Source organism: Corythoichthys intestinalis, chromosome 5 (assembly GCF_030265065.1).
Source record: "Corythoichthys intestinalis isolate RoL2023-P3 chromosome 5, ASM3026506v1, whole genome shotgun sequence".
Lineage (NCBI taxonomy): Eukaryota > Metazoa > Chordata > Actinopteri > Syngnathiformes > Syngnathidae > Corythoichthys > Corythoichthys intestinalis.
The window spans coordinates 58,020,242-58,036,693 of record NC_080399.1 but is presented as its reverse complement, the minus strand read 5'-3'; the positions used below and the strand labels follow the sequence as shown (position 1 = coordinate 58,036,693).

At 43.9% G+C, this 16,452-nt stretch overlaps 1 protein-coding gene across 2 annotated transcripts in view; it reads left to right on the top strand.

Annotated features, from left to right (window-relative positions):
• The window catches only part of ndrg4 (NDRG family member 4), a 116,442-nt gene that overhangs the window by 48,084 nt on the left and 51,906 nt on the right, over positions 1-16,452 (top strand). For both annotated transcript variants that reach the window (XM_057835792.1, XM_057835791.1), the window contains exon 3: positions 11,666-11,824. In XM_057835792.1, the coding sequence (XP_057691775.1) occupies positions 11,666-11,824 (159 nt within the window). The remainder of the gene's footprint in view (positions 1-11,665; positions 11,825-16,452) is intronic.

Below are 16,452 nucleotides of genomic sequence, written 5' to 3'. Positions count from 1 at the left end.
GGTCTTTTTGACCAAAAAGCTGCTTTCGGCGACAAGCGTAGTGCAAGCTACGTGTTGTCGCGCGACAAAAAAGTGTGAATGTAGCTTAACAGAGGAGTAGTAAATCAGCACAGGAGTCTAACTGACTTTTCCAGTTCATGCACCTCACAACTATATGGCGGAAAACACTCAGGTGACTTGAAGTTCCGCTCTGAGACCCCCAATTTGGCCAAATTTCAAAATTGTCCGATATGCACGTGTGATACATCATTGGAAAGGGTAAAATCTCAATTTTCTGGGGGAAGAAAAATTTTGAACAGGAGGGCATCTTTAAAATGTTTTTGTTTTTTTTTTAAACAGCAAAACCCTAACTGGAAGTGAGAGCATGAGAGAGCAGAATTAAAGACGCCACGATTTTAAGGAGATATTATCACGTTCTTACCTTGTTTCGATCCAAAAACTCCATGTAGCATGTATCACCAAGTGTCAAGACATAGATGTGAATGGCCAGAGCCAGATTTTTGGGGGATTTTATGATTGAATCATAGTAATGTAACAAGGGTCACGATGCAGAAATCGCAGACATCAAGGAGTGGTTGAGATGTTCTTTTTCATATAGTGACCCTTTTAAACATTTTTTTTTCTCCATTTCTCTTCTCCAAAATTAAGCGATAGTTATGAGCTACATATCTGTGACTTATTTACAGACACCATTTTTTTCGTTGAGACGTAATTTGTTTAAAGGTTTAAAATATGCGAGTGAATAATTTTTAAAGTCGTTTTTTTGGATGAAATATTAGACATCAATTAATGATTCTAAGCTAAATATGACAGACATTTTGAATAATAAATATAATAATTACTTACCTTCGTTTTGTGGCTGGGTTGAAACAAAAGCGGTTGCACGACGTCTCTAAACGGGGGTTTCAAAGGTAAAACGAACAAATTAAAATGCTGATTGGGGATGTTTCCTGCAGTACCCTGGTGGACTCAGGGTCTTCTGCCACAATTGTGAGGCCATATGTTGTCCCTACAGGAACTGTGCTGGAAATCACCATTAAGAAGCTGAGAGCTGTGACGGGCGAAACGGCTCGGATGAATGGGAAAGGGACATTTGTGTTTGTCCTCGAGAATTCACACAGAGAGGGACACTTGCGGGCGGGACTTCTTGAAGAATACAAAACTGTGTAAAGCTGATTGCTCCTTCACAACGGACCACTTCTTTAGTGTCCATCAACACACCAACTGCACAGTTGTTGTTGACTGGGACAGAGTCCGTTCGACCAGAATAGCATGGCCCTATAGTGACAGTGTAAAGTTTAGCACCACAGCAACTGGAGGACCGGACGGAGGCTATCCGCTCCATCTGAGAAGCCAAATGCATAGGCCTGGATGGTGAGCAACGGGAGCAGTTATGGCGAGTGCTGTAGGACTTTAAGGACATTTTTGCCCACGGTGAAAACTGGATGGGTCCGACGCACTAAATGGAGCGTCACATCCACACCGGAGATGCACGACCAATCAAGTTGCGGCCACAGCATCTACCAATGGCCTTCCAGGAAGTTACGAACAAGGAGGTCCATGCCATGCTGGACGCAGCGATCATTGAGCCTTCTGTCAGCCCCTAGGCGTCTAGCGTGGTAATGTTCACCACAAAAATGGTCCAGGCCGCGGGTCTGTGTGGACTGCAGGCCGCTTGATAAAATGACGTGGAAGGACTGTTACCCCCTTCCGTGGGATGAGACACAAGACCTAAAATTGGGGTCTGCGTGGTTCTTGTCGCTCGTCCTGCGCAGTATATACTGGCAAGTTCCCCTCAAGGCCGAAGACTGCATTCTGCACCTCCAGAGGACACTGGCAGTTCAAGGTAATGGGTTATGGCCTGTGTAATCTGCCAGGGATGTTTGAGTGCTTGATAGACTCACTGGTGGTGGACGTCCCCAGGCAGGAGTGCTTGGTTTACCTGGTGTTGTCCTCATCCATGCCAGTCTTTCCAGGCCATATTGGGTTCCCTGAGACTGGTGTTGGGGAGAATTGCAACGGCTGGACTGGAACTCCATCCAGAGAAATGCCACCTCTTATGGCGAGAGGTGGAATTTCTGGGGCACAAGGTGGATTACAGGTGCATCAGAACATTGGAGGAGAAGATTTGCACGATGAAAGACTGGCCAGTTTCAACAGACGCAGCTCAAACGTTTTTGGTACTGTCTTCTTATTACCGGAGGTGCGTGAAGTGGTTCTCGCCCTTGTTCCGCCTCCTTCAGAACAATCAGCAGTTCACGTGGACAAAAGACGGTCAGGAGGCGTCATTCAACTTCTAGAGGGCGCACACTAATTCCCCTGTCGTCACAGTGCCAGACCCAGCCCTGGATCCTGCATGGTTCTTGGTCATCGTGATAGAGTGTGGTGGGCCTGTCCGCAGGCACAAAGGATTTTGGAGTTAGTTTGCTTTGCTGCACATGATGGAAGGCGTGCTACAGTGTGCTTTGAGAGTGCCAGGTACCAGAGAGGTGGCAGATGGTAGTGCCTAGATCCCTGAGATGCAGTGCTTGGAGCATGCTATGGGAGCACTGGCTCTGAACACTTTGGAAGCACAAAGACCCTGCGGCGACTGCGCCAAGGATTCCACTGCGGACAGCATCGACGAGACGTGAAGGACTTCTGTCGGCGTTATGATGAATGTGCGGCATTCAAAGGACCCTGGATCAGTCACATGCACCTCTTCAGCAGCAAGGAGTGGGAGAGAGGAAATACTCACCAGAGACTATGAGCGGCGCTGCTGCACCTCGAACTCCAGCCAAGCTTCCCAAGTACAATGGGACAACACAGCTGCAGCCATACCTGTCTCAAGTTCAACTGGCAGTTTGGCACAATGGTTCGAGTGATGGAGAGGCCACTACTCACCTGGCCCTGCTTTGGAAGGTGATGCTCTACAAGTCCTCGATTTGGCCCCAGCAGAGCAGCGGAACAGCCAGGTTCTGATTGGGGCGCTAGTGAGACGATTTGGCAAACATCACTTCGCTGATGAGAGCAAAGAAAAATTGGCTGACCTGCGATGTCTGGAGGGGGAGAGCTTGGGCACTTTCGCTGCGGATGTACGGCTGTATGCACGACAGGGATATCCACATTTCCCTGCAACTGCATGTGAGGAGCTGGCACTTCACGGTTTTCTGAAAGGACTCGCTCCAGAGCGACTGCTTTAGCTTGTTTGTCTCATCGGGCCGCAAGCGCTCAGCACGGCCCTTCGTGAAGCCGAATGTGCGGAGGCTGTATTTTCCTCGCGGCCTTCCCAGCTACGAGCTTCCTCACGTCAGCAGCACGTCAGGATGGTGGATTATGACAGCCATGGCACCGATGAGGAGGAGGTGTGCTGGGCCCAGCTATCGCCCACACAACGACAGTGGCCGCCTAGGTCATCCTAACGGCGCCAGCCTCAGTCAAATGACTGTTGTGCCCGATATGGACAGCCTGGGCATTTGGCACGCCACTGCCTAGCACCTGCGACGATCTCCAGACGTGACCAACTGTCGGGAAACGAGAGCAGGGGGGTCTAGAGAAGGGACCATCGATCTGTTTCCCATCACTCCTCCGGGGACGTTGCATGGTTGCATGTTGAACACGTCCAGGGACTCTACCTGGCCTGTCAGCTCAACGGCCGGATTTGCCGGGCCTTAGTGGATTCGGGATCTGCCATTTCCCTTGTGTGATCTGACATCCTTCCCTGTACCACTGGAACACTGGCGGCGACATGGACACCCACCAGCACTCAGCTGACAACAGTCACGGGGGAGAAAGCTGGTATAAAAGGGCTGCTGTGTGTACGGACTGGGGGGCAAGAAATGATGCACAAGTTCTGGCTTGCTGATCTACGGAATGAGTGCATCATTGGACTGGATTTGCAGTTCGGCACTTCCGCCCCTACCTCCACGCCAGCCGCTTCACTTTGCGTTGCCGACCATGCTTCCCTAACCTGGTTCCTGAGCTTCAAGCAGCCAGAGGTACAGGTGGCTTAATGGCTGGAGACCCTACCGAGTTACGACTTCGAGATCCAGCATCGACCAGGGCAACAGCATGGCAATGCTGACGCTCTTTCTTGCCGACCCTGTATGGCCATTGAGTGTCGTTACTGTGAGTAGCAGGAGGAGTGAGGCCAGGTGCCACCAACAGTCGTGGCGGCCCAAGCTGACAGCAATCAGGATCCGTCGCCAGACTTTTCCACACCGCAACTGATACAGCTGCAGGATCCAGATGAGACTTTGGCACTGGTGAGAGACTGGCTGGACAAAGGACGGCGACAAAAGTTGACAGAGGTTTCCCTCCGGGGCCCTGAGGTGAAACCCTACTATTCACAGTGGGGCAATTTCGAGCCTCGTGATGGACTGCTGTACCGGAAGTGGCAGGCGCCTGGTGGAGCTGTACACCTACAGCTGCTGGTACCTGCTGCTCTCTGCTCCAAGGTCCTCCAGCTGGTCCATGGCTCAGTGGGGGCAGGACACTTTGGCAACTCCAAGACGCTCCGCCGCCTCAGGGCCAGATTCTACTGGCCTGGCTGCCGACAGGATGTGGAGCTGTACATGCACTGCAGCGATTTTTGTATGGTGCAGAAAGGACCGACCCAGTGTTCTTAAGCTCCACTGCAGGTGGGGGCTCCCATGAAGCGCGTGGGAGTCGATATCTTGGGGCCTTTTCCTGTCACCGACTATGGTAACTGCTACGTTCTTGTGGCCATGGATTATTTCACTAAGTCGCTGGAGGCGTATGCGGTGCTGTACCAGAGCGCAACCACGACGGCCGAGAAGCTGGTGGCGGAGTGTTCACCCTGTTTGGAGCTCCTGCCGAGCTCCACAGTGACCAAGGGAGGAATTTTGAATCCTGCGTCTTCGGAGAGGTGTGCGCGAGGTTGGGGGTGACCAAGACCAGAACGACGCCGCTCCACCCTCAACGCGGTGGCCTGGTGGAACAATTCAATTGCACCTTGGCCACCCAACTGGCTATCCTCACCAGTCAACGCCAGCGGGACTGGGACCTTCACCTGCCATTGTTCATGTGGTCTTACCGCACTGCTGTGCAGGAGTCAAGCCAATGCACACCTGCTGCGCTGATGTTCAGGCGGGAAATCCGACGCCCAAGGATTTAGTTTTTGGTGCACCACCGGAGCCTGAACTTGTCGGGGCTCCTGAGATGGATTACTAATGCAGACTGAGGGAACGCCTGCAAGTGGTCCACGACTGCATCCAGCAAGCACAGCTCAACTCTGGAGTACGGCAGAAGAGGGCTTATGACACCTGATGCCGGGGGAAGACCTTCTCGCCAGGAGATAAGGTGTGGGTGTACTGTCCAGTCCGCAAGAAGGGGGTTTCCCCTAAGCTGAGCAGCCACTGGCAAGTAGTGAGCCAGCTATCGACGTGGTCTACTGGATACGCATGCCTGGTACCGGACGTTTGGTGGTGCTCCACTAAGATAGACTTTCCCCGTATCGGCCCCTCGCGCCGACGGGTGACGCAGAGGCAGATGGCGATGCCTCGGTTACCGTTCAACCTGTTTCACCTCAGGTTGTGTCTCCTGGGGTTACCGAGAGGCCTGTTCGCCAACGTAGGTGGCCGGAACATTTAAGAGACTTTATTTTGGATGATTGGGCTGTCGGGGACGACTGACCCATCAGGTGGGGGGCTATGCAGAGATTGTTATGTGTTCCACCCAAATGCATGATGGGATGTTGGGCAACCGTGACTGGGAGTCGTGGTTGCAAATGTTATTATATGTTCAATAAAGTGTGCTGTATCTTGGAGTCGTGGGATGTATAGGGCACAAGTGCAGCAAGGGTTAAGAAAAAGATCCTGTCATTATTCCCCACGTCACTCACCACAGTATGTTAGCCACGCTATTAGCCACTATTCCTGCTAAGCAATATCCAGCATAGTTGCCTACCACATCCTAATCAAAGCCATCTAAATACAGGGGACATCGTCTCCATCTGCTGTACAAATCGGTAACTGCAAATCTTGGATAAAAGAATTTTGGGTTACTGCAATCTGCCTCCTCATTATTCTGCCGCCTTCCTTCCGTCCCTGGACATCCTGGCCATGAAGTAGCGCTCTGGTCGGCGTTCCAGCTTGTGTGCGATAGAAAATTGAGCCACCCAGATCTATGGTCAAGCTATCGTAAAACCTCCGCCAGAACTACAGCAGTGGTGTCCAAACTATTCCACATAGGGCCGCAGTGGGTGCTGGATTTCATTCCTACAAAACAAGACGACATATTTTCACCAATCTGGTGTCCCACAAGTGTCATCAGTTGATTGCAGTCAGGTGCTGCTTGTTTTAGCACAAACTTTATTGGTTAAACTGTCTGTGCTCGCTTGGTAGAAACAAAAACCAGGACCCAAAGCATCCCTTGAGGACAGGTTTGGAACCCGGAGGAAACCCAAGCAGGCACGGGGAGAACATGCAAACTCCACACAGGAAGGCCGAAGCCCGGGATTGAACCCTTGATCGCAGGACTGTTAGGCAGACATGCTAACCACTCAGCCACCGTGCCGCTATATTGTCCAACATTATATTATATGATATTAATTATATTATATTATGTTATATTATTGGCCCGAATACAAGACGGCCCTGATTATAAGACGACCCCCTCTTTTTCAAGACTCAAGTTTGAAAAAAGACTTTTTGAACACCAAATTATTTTTTATACAAAAAATAATTACAGTACATCTGAAACAAATGATTATAGCAATATATTTAAGAGAAAAAGCATGTTATTTTGCCTCATTCAAATCTTAATATCTGACATTTAAATATGTAAACTAAAGTACAATCACATTCATAAATGAATGGCTTCTGGTTTTTGAAATGTAAACAAACCAATCTATTGTGATAAAACAACAAAATTAAATTAATTGAAAATAACTCTTTTAACCATCAAAGTGAATTGTAACTGTTGTCTTGAAACAAATATGAATAAGGAAAAACATTGCAATAAAATAATGCAAACTGGTTAAACTTGAGAGGAGCTGAGATCTGTCATTACAGAACATAGCTTCAATGATATCTGGCGCCATCTGGCGTCGTAAATGGGTATAACGTCTAGACCGTGAATATACGACGACCCCAACTTTTTCAATGCAATTTCAATACAAAAAAACACCGTCTTATATTCTGGACAATACGGTATATAATATAATACATCATATCATATCATATCATATCATATCATATCATATCATATCATATCATATCATATCATATCGTCTGCGGCCCTCATTGTCTGCGGATGGCATCGCAAGGGATTTCACAGCACATTGTCGGGTCTTTAACATTGTCACCAAATGACGGGAACACATGACAGCCACTGGTTCAGGATGTCGAAAATCGCTGCGGGTTTGCTGCACAAATCCCACCCACAATCGTCAATGTGTATTAGTAGTTCCGGGATTTTGCTGTGGAATTTCCCCTTTAAAACATTACCTTACCATTTACAGCATTTGTCTTGTGGCCTCAATGTTGGTAACCCACAATGCATTGCTAAAGACAGTACTTAACTGTTAAACACAAAAACGGCATTTTAGTGTTGAAGATTGGCCGTAAATTTACAGCAATTTTTTACAGTGTGGGCATTAGTCTTACCTGGCGGGGCAAAAAAAAAAAAAAAAGCTACAATGCTCAAGTCGGTCGAAATCCAGTGTAGGGCTACTGCACCTTAAAACATGTTTTGTTTTCTCCTTGAGATAACTGTTGTTGTGATTTGGCCTAATCAAAGTTGATTTGATTTGATTTGACTTAGAACACATCCATAACTGAACAGTATGGACCTGCAGGTGACAAAGGTTAATGAACACAATAAGATGTGCAGGTAATAAGGCACAGGTTAGGTTAAAGGTATAGCCTTGTTATCCCAGACACCATTTACAGGACAAGTCTGCGGCTGCTCTTGGCAAATTCTGTCACAAATCTATTCATATCAAGATTCCTAGTAATTTCTTTCTCACGGGCCAAAATGACTAAATCTCTCTTCCGTGAACGCAGCATTGTTCTGCGGAGAGGGGTGAGAATGCGGGTTAATGTTGAAAAAGAGCTTTCACATGCAGCTGAAGACACACATGATTAGTGCAGTGACGTACAATATGTGCAGGATGGGAAAGGGATCTTTTTACTGATCCAAGTTTAAGTCTGGCGGAGCACACACAGCAGGGCCAGAGTGAGAGGACTAGACGGGAAGAACAGGAGGGACGCTTTCAGATGCCGCCGGCAGAGTGGCTAAGCTGCCGCCGAGACATGATGTGTCTGCCGGGCGCACATCACCTACAGACCCCAGGAGTGATACGGAGCCCTGCTCATTGTTTGCGCCGGTGGTAGAGGGGGAGTTAGCAGGCGTGGAAGCTGCTTGCTTCTTAATGGGCCACCTGTGCATCTCTCTGTTTGGCAGTATGTGCTTTATGACTGAGTGGAGCTACCCGCCAAAGGCAGGTAACTGCTAAGTCTTGCTAACACGGAGCACAACACACAATAAAAAACACACAGATGACAGATAAAAAGCGCAATATGAGTGAAATTAATGATAATAGTGCGGTACGAGAGGCAAAGGTAGGAGACATTCGTAGTGCTAGGGCAAATAGATTGCTGACATGACTGAAACTAGATAACGAGGCAGACGAGAAATAAAGGAACAGTAGCATGACAAACGTCAAGTACAGTGTCTAAACTACCGACGGTGTCTGCGAGTTGCGTTTTGGCAAATGCGTGATTCATTTGCAACCTGCACGCCGAGGAGTTAACATCTCTCTGCTGGGAGGGGCTGCTCTGTGGTGACTGAGCTGACAGTGTGTACCGTAGGATGCGAGAGAGTCGATGGCAGTGTCCGCTGACATACACAGTACTATATGAATGGGATACCATACGCGGTGCCCAGACTGCCGTTAGTACTACATCCAGTTTTCTTTGGGTGGGCAGAGTGTGTCCGTGGGTGGGCACTGCCCCCCCCCCCCCCCCCACCACCACCACCAGTAACGCCCCTGGCAGCGACAGTTGGCCCTTATGGGTTACACGTGGCCCCTTCTGTGCTTCTGTTTTGGAAAAATCCTAGAACGACCACTGATGCTTGCACATTAACCAGAAAGACACAATCTGCCATCTTTCAGCTCATCTCGTACAGTGAGGCAGACTCGGACATAATGATTTCCTGCTCATACAGTAAAAAGTCAAGGTCACTAAAAGCTTCATTGATTCAGTTCTATGAATGCTTGACCCATTTCATTGTTAAGCAGAATCAGTGACGTGCGGTCAGGGGAGGCAGGTGAGGCAGAGCCTCACCTGTCATCATGACAAAAAAATAATTATAGCATCAAATTTATATTAATATTTGTCCATTGCTCTTTATCTATGACTCATTTCAAACATTTTTTACAGTCAAAATCACTGAATTTGCCTATTTCCTGTTCAAATAAAGAAATGAAACGAGAGGTGCGGCAGCAACGAGTAAAGCCTCACCTCTGATTGCGCAGTCCTTAACAAACTGGGTTGATACATGGAATTGGAGCGTGCTAGTTGCCGTACATCTGCATGTCGCCATTATAATGTTTCCAGATACGTTTATTTGACCTGATTTTCCTCAGTCTGGCTAATGTCTTTAACCCTTAAAGTTTAATGTTTGTTAGCGACATATTTAGTTTTGCTGATGGGAAATAAAACCGCAGTGAAAAGACACAGGCTGCGGCAGATAGTACTCTGCCGCACTGCAAGGGGGCATACGTGAAACTAGACTTTTCCTTTAAAAGTGGACGCGATTAACACAACGCCGGTGTTGTCCGGAGCTAAAAGGTTTGCTTCAAACTACGGGACAGAGGATAACTCGCGCTTTTCAAACGGACTGGTACACCCGAAAAGACTGTCTATGTGGCTGTCCTTCGAAAAATCGCCTTTGCTGCTTTCCCTGCCTTTTCTTCTCAACTTGTGCCAATGTCTGGACTAACACGAGATATTGTGACATTAAAAAACTACCACGAAGCCTCAGCAAACATAAGAGCTCGACCACTCACATTCAAAGCCTGTTTGCTTTAAAAACTTTTGGAAGCTCAAGGATCGATTTGGCTTTGACGAACAGCGGAAGCTCAACGGCAGCATCCTCAAAAGCTATGGTAAAGAAAAGAGTTTGAAAGACCTCATTAATGCAACCTGCATCCTAGCTAAACAGGAGTTAACATTTCATGGTAACGAGGAGCGTGTAGCTTTTCTAAAAGTGGCATATATGTAGAACGATTACATGGTTTTGCTGAGAAAGATGAAAGGTTAGCTAGACATTGGACACATCCACTGTGTTTTCTGGCTTGTCAAATAGAACACAGAACGATCTAATTGAAGCAATCCTCTCCATTGAGGCGGAGAGATTTTTTTTTTTTTTTTAAGTAAAGGAAAATAAGGAGGACTTTTACTAAAAGGGCGTAGGTTTGCATAGGGACGGTAGGGACATAACACTACCAACTTTTCAGCATGCTAAAATTGTCCCCACCAACTTTTAAGCAACCTTACCTTTTTTGCATGATATAATGTTCAGTTATATAGAGAATTTAGATCTTTCAATAGTTCCATATGTTGTAAGGATAGAATTGACCCTACCATTATTAAGTGAATTATTTTCACTATGTTTATGTTTGCTAATAAAAACCAGACATTTATTCAGGAAGTTTTCAAAATGTTTCTTTAGTATTTTTTGAAAACAAAGGTTTGAATCGAACAGTGTATCATCTAAACCAATGCACGTAAAAGTTATTATCAGTAGATAAGGATTTATTTTGCATTGATCATTTTGCCAATTAATTAATTAGGTTCATATACATTAGAAATGTGGCCCTTTGCCCCCTTCATCCAATCTGTTTGGTCTAATTAATGTCCCGTCCCCAGCAAAAAGTGTACCTACATGCAGGTTATGCTGTTATATCGTCCCTACGAATGTTGAGACAAAACCTATGCCCTTCCAAAGTAACGCCGGTTTTTGTGGTGAAGGACAGGCGCAAGACCACAAAGAGTTTTCATTTCAATCTTATTAAAAAAAAAAAAAAAAAAAAAAAAAGAGCTTGGACCAAGAAAAATACAATAGAATATTTAAAAACTAAATTTTGGCCTTAAATAAAATATTATTTTTCTTTTCACACTTTTTGTTTAGCAATCTGTAATAAATTGATTAAAGTTTCAGAATTAAAAGTTTTAAAAACAACTGAATATTTCACTAAAGGTCAGAATTGAATTCTGTGGTTTTGTACACCACTCTTTACTCTCATTTATGTTGCATTAATTATAGAATGGTGACGGCCAACACATTGAGGGTGTAGAGCAAATGCATGTTATTTTCTTACTTTTACGTATCGATAATATGTACCGTGTGTGCCTGTTTTGTGAAGAATGCTGATGAGATATGAAATAACCAGTAGCCAATTGAATAAGCTACCCTTTTTGGTTTATATATTTGGAAATCTGACACTAAAGGAGTCAGTGCCTCACCAACCATGAACCTCACCGCACGTCACTGAGCAGAATAGTCGCAGACACAAATAAAGCCTGCAACCTACCTCCCTTTCAATATTGGCTTAGTAAGTTAACGATCATGTAACTTATGAATAAATGTGTTCGTTTCATGATATGAAGTTTAAAATGTTATCATTAATGCTCTATGTTTTTGTATCACATCACAGCAGGAAAAAGGAGATGAGGCATCAGGAGGGCAGCCACGCCCTTCCAGCCCTAAGCCCCTCAACAACCCTCCTTCCCACAGTCGTTCCACTCATCGTTGGCATGTCATCGCACGACACTGGCTCCGTCAGACCCGTAGTCGGACAAGCGGGACGCTCCCGGTAATGACCAGATCCAAAGATACAAAATGTTCATTTAGAAAAACACACATGAGCCATAAACGTAAGCACAGATCCAAATAAATTCAGTTGACGCCAATGATTTATTGAAAGATGACAAATGTGTCTTCTTTTGTTTGATATACATTACAAGGATGCTTGTAGTGAAAATCAAATAAAATAATATTATACATATACATACCTGTTGGAGGAGCAGTGAACTGCAGCTAAGACAAAGTTTTTTCATAGACTTCATAACCTATTGACATGACACGGGAAACAGGGCTCATTCGTAGGGGGCCTAGTTTCAAAAACTTCAAATTCAAATATTTTCAAAACCAAAGCTGCTACCGACCTAAAACCAAAACAGGCACCTACCTTAGCCATATATGAGTCTCCATGAGCAGCAGCATCAAAAAATTCAAAGTCGTTCCCTTATAAAATCCCAATTAATTATTTTTCATATAAGTATAACACAACTTAAAAAGTCTCAGATTTTACAGTAGATGGGTAGATGCACAAAAATCACCAAATGCAGAGATAGTCACCTATATTTTCAGTATCAATAGCAATATTTAACTTATCATATAAGTTTTTGACCAAAATAGAAATCTAATGTTTTGTTTTTTTATTTACTGCAAGTTTTCACCGGGCTAATAAATCACTCAATTTAACATAAAAAACGTAATACTTGAGGAAAACATGCAGAATCAATTATAAATAATATGTAAATAGATGATTAATAAATTCTATTTACAATCACTACTCATTATAGAATAGAATAGCCCTTTATAATTATTATACACTATATAGCTACTGTTAGTGAATGAGGCTAGCAGCCGCCTGGTGTAAACAGAGCTTTTCTGGCGAAAATTCTTGTGAATAAATGCTTAAATCCCCGAATTCTTTACAAATATGGATGTAAAACAGTCTCGATTCTTGGTTAAAAGCAAAGACACAGTGCAGATAGCGTTTATTTTACTTATATTGTCAAAGTACAGTGCTACTCTGTTAGCAAATGAGGCTAGCGGCCGCCTGGTGTAAACAGCTTTTCTGGCAAAAATTCTTGTGAATAAATGCTTAAATCCCCAAATTCTTCATAGATATGGATGTATAACAGTCTCGATTCATGGTTAAAAGCAAAGACACCGGGCAGTTAGCGTTTATTTTAGGTATATTGTCGAAGTACAATGCTACTCTGTTAGTGAATGAGGCTAACAGCTGCCTGACATAAACACAGCTTTTCTGGGGAAAATTCTTGCGACTAAATGCTTAAATCCCCGAATTCTTCATAGATATGGACATAAAACAGTCTCTATTCTTGGTTAAAAGCAAAGAAACCGTGCAGTTAGTGTTTATTTTACGTATATTGTCGAAGTTAAGTTAAGTTTTGCACCACGGACTGGTGTGATTTGGGTCTTTTTTTCACGGACCGGTGTCCTGTCAAATTTATAAAATTTTGCTCCCAAAGCTTTTGTGGCGGTGAAAAAAGCCCTCTTTTATATTCAGTTGGACTCTCAATGTTATCCAATGGTACTAAAAAACTATTTACATCATAAACATACATGTGCAACACAGAAATGGCGTAAATTAATGCTTAACGACACGGCGAAGTCATTAAGTGAGAGGGCTACGTGCAGTTGTTGTGTGCACCTGACATGGCAAATGTAAGTTAATATATTTTCTTTCTATAAAGAAAGTTTGTAGTGTATACTTTGGAATTGCTGCATTCGCGGTCCTTTTTAACGTTACGCGCATGCCAACTTTGTCAGAACACCGGCAATGTGCGGCAGAAAAATACAGCAAATATAAAATAGCATTTGTTTTTAACCCCGTCGTGTTAAGTGCAGGGAAAAAATACAACTCACCCACTGAATCAGTGGGAGGCCTGAGTTTGTTTCGTTGAGACGAGATGGTCCTGAGATGGGAGAGTGAGAGAAGCTAGCATCACAAATACACGATGTTGGAAATTGTAGCACAGTTTTCAGCGCGCTCCTAGCGATGTCAGGATATTCCGAAATGACTTTATTACAGAACTTCGGTAGAGGTGTCTCAAATGTACGTTTAAGGTCGCCGTGATTTGCGATCTCTTCAAGCTGATATTTCTGTTGCACAGACATGCTCGAATCACTCGGTTTATTCACATACGGGTCACAAATTCACTCCTTCGCAGTTCGTGGGTCTTTAGTGATTGGGAAGTAGCATAAATTTTGTTTTCTTCGAGGTTGCAGGCACATCTTCTGGCTCGTCAGGTTACCTTTTCCCCCTAAAAAGTCTGTCCAAAGACGTCTGTTTTTTAGTCATTCTAGTGTGGGGGCTAATTATTTCCGGGAAGAAATGTGATTGGCGGCGACCTACGTCATACGTTATTATTGAGTCCAAGCGCGCATCGATATACAAAACGAGATTTAGTGCTCACAGCCCAGTCAATGCATTTCTATGACGACCTCCCATCCTGTAGTTGTATATCTAGAGTAGACAGGGATATTGGTGTGTTAAGCAGCCACAGGCCAAAGTCAATTGGCCAGAATGCAGTCGTCAATACATTATTTATTATTTCTGCGCGGCCCGGTACCTGTCCGCGGCCCGGTCGTTGGGGACCCCTGCTCTAAGCGAATGAGGCTAGTGGCCGCCTGGCGTAAACAGAGCTTTTCTGGCGAAAATCCATGTGAATAAATGCTTACATCCCTGAATTCTTTATAGAAATGGACGTAAAACAGTCAATTCTTGGTTAAAAGCAAAAAAAAAAAAAAAAAAAAAAAAAAAACGCGCAGGTAGCATTTATTTCGCGTAAATATTGCCAACTATGAGGCTAGTCAGTTACGAAAATTAGCAGCCTCCATGTGTAAACAAAGAAGAAAATTCCTGCGAATAAATGCTTCAATCACACATGCATGGTACGAAAAATATAATACTTACCTTGAATCCTCAAAAAAATCGCTCCTGAGACAATCCTTCCTGTTTGTATGCGGTACAGCTTTCATAGTTTTTCAAAAATCCAAGCTTGAATCCAGCTCAGACATGAGAGTGTGCAGTCTTTGTCTGACTATACTAAATGAAGCTCGGCTCTCTCTGATAAGGCATGACGCAAAGAATGACAAAGTCAATAGGTAAAGAACTCTATGGTTTTTTGACAATGGACAGCATATTTCCATTTTTTTCTTCGGCCGTCTTCAATAAAAAGTCTACCAAGGAGCAATTGCGTCTTTTAACACTGATTTACTTCGTTAAAGTTCAACTCTAGTTTATAGTCACAAGATTAAAAGATTCTTAACAATGGTTTTAGTATTTTCCTTGAAGCTGCTCGTTATTATCTTTTTTCCCTAAATAAATACATAAATTTTAAAAAATAAAATAAAAAAAATAAAAAATAAAAAAAAGGAACACCTCATTGGTAGAACCGGCTGGCCTGGTAACCATCATCTTTTAATTATTTTTGTTTGTGAATTGATTTTTTAAAATTATAATTAGTCAAAGATGACTTCTAAAAAAAACATTAAGTGCCTTCTTAAACCCTCTCTGAAAACTAGTCAAAAACAGGGAGGACAAATGTAGCTCCAGCCCCATTGTAATTGCATTCAAAATAAACAATGTTCGCAGACGTAGGAATGCTTGAGAAATACACTGTAGTAAAATGCAATACAGCAAGAAGCACTGCTGAGGCCTACTGGGCCATCTGAGCTGAGGAGGATTTTTTTCAAATAAGTGTGTGTATCGACTGAAGCGTTGTAAAACTGCACTTACCTCTACTGCGTGACAAGAGTACTACATCGTTTTAGTGTAGGATGGCGTACCTCAAGCGACATGTCATTTTTGCTCATTAATATTCATGACATTAGCAATTGTTGGCAGGCGAGTCAACCTCCCATTTTTCCCTAATAGTAAATGCGTGGAAACTGTACGAACAAGATGTTTACTGAGCTAAACCTACCTACCAATTCTGCCTGAAACTGATGTCCCTGGTGCCAAATTCACTGGTAAAGATTTGGAAGAACATACAAATTTTCAGTTAAAGAGATGGCTTGGGTGTCGAGGGCTGAAAAAGACAGGAAAAAGAGAACACCGACCTGATCCAGAGGTAGCTTTTTTTAACGACACCTTTTTCTTGTACGCGTTACGCCACTTACAATGACATTCTCCTGTTTCAACAATCTATCTTTTACCACCATATGCCCTTTCTTTCTTAAATATTATAGTCTCTGGTTGTCTTACGTCTATGACCGTTCTTGGGGGCAATTTACATTGCTATTTTTGTAGCAATCGCAGATGCTACTCAGTGACAGCCAAAGAACACTTTTAATTGTTTTCATTAAAAACAAATCTTAATTCTATTAATTTATTTACACTTCCCCCTTACTAAAGTTGTTTTTTTTTTTTTACAACAAAAAAGGTAACATAAATGGCAGTCAGATACCATTTCATATTTTTTTCAGATCGTTCATTTTCAGTACAGCAAAACGCCACGCAAAAAAAAAAAAGTAAAAATGACTCCTCCTCCTCTTCCATGGCCCCCAGCAAAATTTGTACTGCATATGAAATGTGAATGGCTTCACCTTGCTGACGTTAAACTGGTCTTTTTGACCTTCGCGCAATCCATTCTTCACATTTTTCCTCCGAGTTTTTGGTTTCGG